This window comes from Trichosurus vulpecula, chromosome 5 (assembly GCF_011100635.1).
Source record: "Trichosurus vulpecula isolate mTriVul1 chromosome 5, mTriVul1.pri, whole genome shotgun sequence".
In the NCBI taxonomy this organism is placed as follows: domain Eukaryota; kingdom Metazoa; phylum Chordata; class Mammalia; order Diprotodontia; family Phalangeridae; genus Trichosurus; species Trichosurus vulpecula.
Genome location: NC_050577.1, coordinates 5,226,642 through 5,236,068, shown reverse-complemented (window position 1 = coordinate 5,236,068; position 9,427 = coordinate 5,226,642). Strand labels below are relative to the sequence as shown.

The 9,427-nt window shown below is 46.0% G+C and overlaps 1 protein-coding gene across 2 annotated transcripts in view; it reads right to left on the bottom strand.

Annotated features, from left to right (window-relative positions):
- Window positions 1-203: 203 nt before the first annotated feature.
- PHF14 (PHD finger protein 14) overlaps window positions 204-9,427 on the bottom strand; it is a 174,348-nt gene continuing 165,124 nt past the window's right edge. For both annotated transcript variants that reach the window (XM_036759514.1, XM_036759516.1), the window contains one exon: window positions 204-381. In XM_036759514.1, the coding sequence (XP_036615409.1) occupies window positions 307-381 (75 nt within the window). In that variant the 3' untranslated portion in view covers window positions 204-306. The remainder of the gene's footprint in view (window positions 382-9,427) is intronic.

Here is a 9,427-nt window from a genome sequence, read left to right as displayed (position 1 = left end):
TTGGCCTGGGCCACTGAAGGCCTCTGGCCCCAGAATGACAGCTTAACTGAGGGCTTCTCAGTTCCAGGGGACAACTGGCTCTTTGGATTATGATGAAAATGCCAAAAAAGTGGGGAATGGCCAACTCTGTAATGGAAATGTGACCGTAAAAAGATGAAGTACCTGCAAGAATCACGAAAAGAAATCCAGACAAGGCACAAGAGCCCATTCTCGACAGCTTTATTGAGAGTGTTCAGAAAATTGTACACCAAGGACTCTATTCGCTACAACGTGCACCGCTAACGTTCCCGGCCGAGCAGGAATCCACTACTTCTTGGAGGGTTTGTGCTCTAGGCTAAGATCCTGGGGGGCCTCTTTTCTTTCTGCTTCATTTTCATCCTCCTGTGGAATGGAATTAAAATAAATTAAATGGCTGTCTGTATTTGTGAACATTTTAGCAAGAACTTAACAATTCTACTTAGAATACTAGAAATCCTTCACTCTCCCTGTGAACACAGCTGCTCTGACATCCATTTACTCACTTCCAAGCAACTCTGAAAATCTGGAGGGTACAATTGGATGGTCTTCCCAGCTTTTTGGCGGGTGTTATTTTTATACGACTCTTTGACCATGTTCTGCTTTTAAAATGAACATATTTCATCACTGTCCTCAAGAGGACTTCTGAAAAGATGTGCCAGTGAAAAGTGTTCTCACTCTCTTTTTTGGAAAGCAGACACTTTTACTTTGCTATTTGATGAAAGCTAATAAATCTAACTTCAGAGACACTTTATGTGCTACGGCATCGCCGTCTGGTCCCATCTAGCATATTTTCTTGACAGGTCTGCCCATTTCCCAATTACTTGTACCACCATCTGTTATCTGAAGATCAGTCAGGTCTAAAATAGGAAACATGAGCATGTCAGGCAGGCGTGGGTTTACAATCTTCCACACCTTCAGCTCCAGGAGGAGGGAGCATAATTCACCCTGGGCTCCTTCCTTCCCTCCCTCCCTCTCTCGGAAGAAAGGGAGTGATGTCATGGCACCTGTTTCCCTAGGGATGGCCAAGCATCCTGTGCCTAACAGGGAACGGTGACCTCCAGAGAATAAATCCGGAGAGGACGCACAGGGCATGCATCACCCAGCCGAGTCTATGGGCTCTTTCAGCAGCGCTTGAGCTAGATGGCAATCCTGCCTTCACAGGACTTCTGTGTTTTTAATTAAGATCCGAAGACAAAAACGTTTAACTCTCAAGTTAAGTGAAGCACCCACATCACCTACCAAACTCCTCACCCTCAGCCCCAGTGACATGATCCAAGACTTTCACAAACATGGCATGGAACACAGAGGCTAGCATGAGGGTGTCTGCTTTAAGCACATCTGCAGCCCAGGCTTCATGGTCCCTCTGGCTGGAGAGGGTGGACGTCTGGGAGCTCTTCTCTGATCCTCCTGCAGGGGCATTCTCCTCATCCTTCCCTCCCCAGCTGCCTTCCTGGACTTCACCATCCTACCAAACTCTCACCTCTTTGGCTCATTTCCTGCCCCCGCCCTGCCAGGCTCTCCTCTCTTTTCAGGTTATTTTTACATGTCATGTCTCTCCATAAGAGTGACAGTTAGCAGGATAATTCCATGACCACCCCCTATTCTCCAACTCAGAACAACCCAAGGTCTCCTGCACAAATGATGTACCCTACACCCTCTGGGTTTCTGCACACCTCACACCTCACGTCACGCACAGGGCCAAAGTCACGGGACCATGTTAGCAGAGCAGATGCTTTTAGGATGAGACCTGTCTGGGTGTCTCCAGGAGCCTCAGAAGCATCTATCCTTGGCATGAAATAAATGAAGCCTTTATTACAAGCACAGCCCTGGGAACACAGAACAGGCAGACAGGTCCGGCTCTCCTGGAAGCCACATTCTAATGTGGGGTTTCAGCTGCCAGACAGTTCTAATGTTGGCGCTATGGTGAAGAGCATTATAGGGAAGACTACCTCCAGATCTAACCCTAACCATGACCGCACTGTCAGTGTGTTGCATGGAGGGGTCAGCCCTCCTGGGGGATGCTTCTAAAGTCCCAAGGGCTTCCCAAAGTTTCTGGTCAAAGACCGACATGTATCGGAGCACCTCCTGGTGGCTGTAAACTTGGTATGTCGGTGTTGACTGGCTATTGGCAGTTTTCTCCAGTGCCTGGAGGAAGAGGGAGCGAGGCTGGCATGCGATAGGCCCCACCGGTGTGCCACCATGGCTATGGTGCCAGGGCATTGTTGGCACCTTCATCTTTAGAAGCACTTCCGGGTGCAGGATCAGGCACCAACAGAAACTCTATCAAAGGAGGGCTCCACAAAGAGAACTTTTCTTTACCATGAATAATAATGACAATTATCATAAAGTACCTTCAAGTTTATTATATTATTTTGCTTAATAATTGTTGGCACTGATTTAGCACCTTAAGGTTGGTGATATGGTTTACAAATATTATTTCATTTGATCCTCATAACACAGGTACTTTTTTTTTAGGAGGGGAGAAGGCAGGGCAACTGGGTTTAAGTGGCTTGCCCACGGTCACACAGCTAGTAAGTATCAAGTGTCTGAGGCTGGATTTGAACTCAGGTCGTCTTGACTCCAGGCCCGGTGCTCCACTCACTGCACCACCCAGCTGCCCCTCAGTACTTTTATTATTGCTATTTCACAGATAAGGACTTTGAGGCCAGGAGAGGCTAAGTGACTTGCCCAGGGTCGCCCAGCTGGTGGGTGTCTGAGGCAGGGCTTGATCTCAGGGCTTCGTGACTGCAAGCCTGGCTCTCTGGCCTACTGCAGGCCTAGCGGGGAGGAAGGTACCAGTAGTGCTCCCACTTTACAGGTAAGGACTTGAGTGAGGTCCCGTCAGCTGCTCAGAGGTCTTCCTGACTCTGGGTCCATGGCTCCTTCCACTGTGCCCATAGATGGACACATCTGGTTTCAGCGATTTAATTAAAGTAGATGGCCGTTTATTTTAAACACCTACTTTGAGCAGTGCACTGTGCTGAGGGAAGTCTAATGTTCAGATAAAACATTGTGTCTGCCCTCATGGAGTTTCCTGGCTGGTAGGGTGATGGGCACAGACCCAGATAACCCCCCCCAAAACAACAAATGGTCAGCTTATGTGAAGCCTGGGAGGAAACAAGCAGAAATACTGATGATGGCATCAGGAGGGTCACAACACAAAGGACATGGTCTATCTACCCCAGACTCTGAGGCTCCCCAAGCCCCATCATCTTTTACAAACACACCAAGGCTCTGGATCTCAGTCCTCTGTGACCTTTTCCTCCTCAGGTGTACGACAGAGATTGGCTTAGATTATCACTTGGGTGCTTCCTAGCTCTGGACCTGGGGTCCTATGAAATAAGACCCCTGGACAATGAAAGGCCAGTGATCCAAGGAGCCCAACTGCCACTTATTGCTGGGCATTTGAGAGGGTCACAAACTTCCTGCATTAGACTGCTGGAAGTTGCTCCTCTGACCAGGAAGTGCCAGATGTCTATTCTTTAGAGGGCAGGGCTTGGTTCCAAGGATCATCTTCCCAGTGACTGCCCTGACAAGTGGGACATTTGCTTTGTGGATGCTTGTAAGTGGCATCAAAAGCAGGAAGCCACAGGGACGACCAGAGATGGAGCCGAGTTTTCCCCCTGAATGGCGGATCTCATTAATTTATGCTGTGGAAATACTTTCACTCCTTATATTCGCAGAGCTCCGTTTTTGTGGTCCAAAAAGGCTGAACATGCTCACGGTGGCACATTCCCAATTAGTCCAGTGGTTTCTGCACCTCTCTCCACGTCTGAGCCACAGAAACTCTGGAGGGAGGACCCAAAGAAGCACAGTCACGGGGTCTTGCTCTATGCGGCAACCAGAAAAAAACAGCCCTTTGGACAAAGACGGTATTAATCTGCTTGGAATTGCCTTCAACTGGGGACCAGAGCTTACAGGGCTATTCTTCACCCTTGTTCAGCCTTCTCCCCTTATCTCAGTGGGCTGAAGACAAAGTTAGCTGCTTCCAAACTGTCAGAATTCCCCCAGTACTCATCACAGCCCCAGGAGGCGAAGCCAAGCTCCACCGTGACATGCTGGAGCCTGTCGGCTTCTAACTTCTCTCGGAGATAACAATTCCCTTCACCTGGAGGCTCCCAGCGTGCAGGCAGAGGCACACCTGGCCGTCGAGCTCACCGGCAACTGGACGCCACGTCCTTCATTTCTTTAGGAACAAAGTGACAGTGAAACCTTTTTCTAACGTTTCCATTGACCAACACTAGAGGGGCAGTGCATGGGGCAGCTTCCTATTTGCAAACAACCCAGGTGGTGGACACAGGAAGCCCTAGGAAAATTTACCTGGGTGCATAGGTGAGGCCTCTACTCTCTCTCAGGCATACCTCTCAAGCAAGTTGGCCAGTGTTCATCTACTATAAAATTAAAACATCCGTCCTGTTCGTTTATGCTGTTCTAACTCAGCAAGAAGGGAGAACAGCACCTGTCTGACGGCCAGCCTATCTCCCTCCCCCTCCCCCACTCCCCAGCACAAATGCCTGGTGATCAAAGGCTGTGGAAGCTCAATCTCCAAGTGTAAATACTGTTTGTGCTTTAAAGTCTCCTCTGAGGAATGGAAGGCAGACAAACCCTGCAACAGTCCAGATGGATAGCCAAAGAGGGGCTCCCACTTTAAGAATGTTAAACACAAAACAAGCCAAAAACCACCACCAAACTCAGCAGATGTGAGGCCTTTCAGTGAGATGCATGAGATCTTGCTAATGCTACACAGCTTGGGGTATTTAATGTCTCTTAACTGAAAGGCACATGTGGAAAAGCAATAAAGAGACAGCTCACCGGGCTGCGGAAGCCTCGGCCCTTTCAGCCAGTTCGAAGAGACAAGACCCAGGGAGAAAGAGCCTCCCTCCCTTCCAGCACCTATAGGAATCTGCTGGCGCTGCCCAATGGGAGAAAATTTATCTCAATACATGAAAAAAATATTGACCCTAATGAACATGTTTTAGGCCAAATAAGCCCACTGCACGCTTCTGACCAAAATTAATTAGAGTTTGTAATGTTCTACAAGTTCACCATAATTCTTTAAACGGAGCATTTATTTCATAGTAATAAACACTTGGTTCATTAAGTCAAGTGCACGTGTGTGACATGCTACACAGAGGCTGCCAGCCATTGTTCTGTTCTCTGGGACAGTTCTGCAAGGCCCTGAATGAGCAATTGAAGACCACAGTTAAATTTGCTGAGTTCGCAGATGTAGCATTCTTATTTCATTTAATACAAAGAGCAATTAATCTACTATTTTATAACTGGATTCCAACTCTAGTGGGCCGTGAGAGATACTGAAATGAACTTACAGGAAACGCTTAATTAAATTTACTGTAAAAAGCTCCAGTGAAGTCTTTTCTTATGACAGAAGAAGTTGCACATTTAACTAGAAAATATAAAGCTACAATATGAAATCAGACTTGGAAATTCTTAATAACCTCAGCTAAAATATGTGTGCTTTTAAATATAATAAGCATTTGAAATAATTTTCAAACTTATTTTTCCTCTTCCTGGTGACTTAAAAGAGAGTTCATTAAAAAGGCTAGTTTTTATTTAGTGTTGGTGTTAATTGCCCAAGTCCCTTTGGCAGGCTGCAAATATAACTGGTGGGAAGACAATGAAGAAATTAGCATTTTATTCACAGATGTAATCAACTTCCAATTCTTATTTTGGGGTTGACAATTCTGATTTTTTAAAGTCAGTTTTATGGATGTCTTTTGAGTTTTACTGGCCATTTATGCATGTGGTCAAGCCCACATTCTCTGTTTGCCCCTTCCCCTTTCCACTTTTTGGTCCTCAGTGGTACCAGTACTGGTACTTTCTAGTCCATGTGCTCAGGGAACATCTCTATTCTTGGGGAGTAGGGAAGAGGGAATGATGGGCTTCCTTGAGCCTGCTGAAACTGGCCCCTTGTGGGACTCAGCACACCCTCAGGAGCAATGGGAAGTTTAAAAGGAAAAATAAAAAAGCCGTTTCTTCCAGTGTGATCATAGCCATCAAAGGCAACTAGCTAAACCCAACTCCCATCATCAATATCATCATTGTAAGTTAACATTTCAAAATTTTACAAATGAGGAAACTAGTTGAGAGAGGGTTGTGACACAGTAAGTGGCTGAGGCTAGATTCCAATTCCAGAAGGTCCATTTCTGAGATACTTGGTGTATAGGACCTGCCTTTGGTCTTGGTCACCCAGAAACTGCCTGGAAATGTCACAGGTCACACCTAAGGGCTAGTGAGGTCCCAGTCACTGCTGGGGCTGTTGCAGATGAGACTAATGACTTAGCTACAGTTGGACTAATGACCACTCTGGGGTCCTTGACAACTCAGAATCCATGATTCCATGATCAAGAAGCAATTCAGTACATACATATGTCTATACTTTGCCGCTCATCTGCCAAAAGATGTCTCAAAAGTCTAGAATCCCTTGGGGAGCATTTTCAACCACAGGCCCCCGAACACCTTTTATCTGACATGCTAACTGGGAGAGCCCTGAACACTCAGCTTAGCAACAAGGCTGCCACAGCTCCATCCACAAGAAATCCACACAGAACGCTGACTTGCCGGTCACCAGGAACCTTTTGATGAAGGTGTGACTCTTTGGCCATGGCAATGACCCTGCCACTGATTATAAACTCACTATACAGAAATCTGAGGGATGCAAATTAATGGTCACAACAAGGGGATCAAGCACAGAAAATACCTGACTTAGCCCACATTTGACACAGAAAGAGACAGCAGCCAAACGCTACACCAGGTGAGACTATAGACTCATCTGTAAAGCTTCATGAAGAAGGATGGATAACTGTGAACAGGCAAAAGAAGCAGTTTAATGAATTTAAAGAAAGCTTGGCAAGAGATCCAAAGACATCTCAAGGATCTCATTTCATTTATGGATGAAAATGAGAAGGCAAGAAGAAAAACAGAAAAGCTCTGCAGATTGCTTTCCTAAACCACCTTCCCCAGGATGGACAGCAGAACTTTCTTAGTCGTGTTCTAAACACCATATGTACTTATACATATACAGAGATGGTATTACATTGATGGTGAAGCTGTGAACTGGCCCTTCTGAAGAAAAAATCAGAACTCCACCCGAAGGACTATACAACTATGCATACCCTTTGACCCAGGAACATCACTACTAGGCCTATACCAAAAGAAATCAAAGAAAAGGGAAAAGGACCCACATGTACAAAAACATTTTAGCAACTCTTTTTGTGGTGGCAAAGAATTGGAAATTGAGGGGGTGCCCATCAGCTGGGGAATGGCTGAACAAGTTGTGGCATATGACTGTAATATTATTGTGCCATAAGAAATGACAAGCAGGATGATTTCAGAAAAATTTGGAAAGACTTAGATAACCCGATACAGAGTGAAGTGAGTAGAACCAGGGGAACACTATACACAGTAACAGCAACATTGTGCAATGATCAACTGTGACCGATTTGCTAACTGTTCAACACAATGAGCCACCAGAATTCCAAAGGAGTTATGATTTAAAAAAATGCTCTTAACCTCCAGATAGAAAACCAGTAGACTCTTAATGTAGGCTGAAGCATATTTTTTTCCTTTCTAGTATTTTTTTTTGGTAAGGGTTGTGTGTAGAATATGTTTTACACAGCTTTATGTATGATGGATATCATATTTCTCATCATCTCAATATTGGGGGAAGGGGAAGGAGGGAGAGGATTTGTAACTGAAATAAAAACAAAATTTCTATTTCATCCACCTACCCCCCAACTCCCAAAGAAATGGCACTAAATGTCGTAAAGACTGAAAAAGCAGCCCCAGTGGACATGTACATAAAGGAAATATATGCTAGAGGAGACACAGTTGGGAGGAGACTGATGAATGAATTGCCAAGGTATCTGAAGATTTATAGAGGTCACAGAAAAGAATTTCAGACCGTATTGCTATCTAAATAAGGCTACTGTGACCAGAGCAACAAACACCAATTTAAATGGTAAATTCCCCACTTACAGAGAATCATCTATTTCCACACCAAGGGCATCCTTGAGGAGGACGTTAGTGAACCAGTAGCTCCTGCAAGCAATATTGAGCCATGGACCATGTCTTTATTATTCTCCAACTAACTGAAGGATACAGAGAAGACAAGACACCATGGTGATTAATTCTTCTTTTATTTTGAAAAAAAAATTTAATAGAGAGCAAACTGCTGCCTTAAGGGCACTTCCTCACCAAGGTGCCCTCATCCATACAGTAAAGATCATTCCAGATTCCTCGAAAGATAAAACCCAGAAATGACCCTCTGATCACTGACATTGGGACAGACATATGTCTGCTAATAATTCTGCTGACCAGTGGGCAGGAGAAGATCCAATGAGGCGCCCAGGTGGATGAGGAGGCCCTCAAGACACTCCTCTTCACAGAGGACACTGGCCTTGTTGAGAAAGAAGGTGGGCCTAAGACACCAAGGGGCCTCTTGTTTGGGATCTGTGCCACTCCAAGGAGCCTAGTGCATTGATTACGATGTATCCAGGATGTGACCACTCGCATGTACATCTGGAACAGGTCATATGGATGTGCAGTGAGTTGAACCCAGAGCTGACCATGAACAGGAGACTGGGCTGGTTTGCTTTGGGGAAACTGCAGGGTTCCTTTAATGACCTCAAGCCTCCTCTGGAAATGAGGGCCTGCCTTTTTAATGCCAATGTGTCACTGATGTTGCTGTATGCCAAGACCGGAAGAAAGCGGCTTCTGACCAATAAAAAATGGTACTGGGGAGCACAGGCCAGTGACAACATACACTCGAGGAAGGCCTCTAAGGACATTACCCAGGGAATGTAGGCAAGGGCTTCCCTTGCCAAGCAAGGTGAGAGGTAATGGGGGCTGCTGAGGGTTCCACCGGCTTATTTGGGATGGCCTTTGGCATGCTACATGGAATGAATTTATAGGAGACAGACAAGAGATTCAGAGACAGGCAGGGGACTGCTTGACCAGAGGGTACGCCCAAATCGATGAGGTCCAAGATCCACCAACTATCCGGTCAGGTTGCAGGGCTGCATTCCATTTTTGGCTCAGCAGCGGAGAGTGTCAGAAGCTGCTTTTTGTTACTGGGGATGCCCCTGGGGGAGTCACTGGGCACAGAGTGCTGGGTCTAGAGTCAGGAAGACCCAAGTTCAAATCTAGCCTCAGACAAACACTAGCCTTGTAACCTAGGTTAGGTTACCTAACCTCTGCCTGACTCAGTTTCCTCAACTGTATATGGGGTACTAACAGGATCTCCCTCCCGGGGCTATTGTGGGGATCAAATGAGATGCTAGTGAAGGGGGTTGCAAACTTTGAAGTGCTACATAAATGCTAGCTCTTAGCCTTACTATTGATGATGATGGACTCTCTGGACTTCGGAGTTGGAAGGGGCCACCTAGTCCAA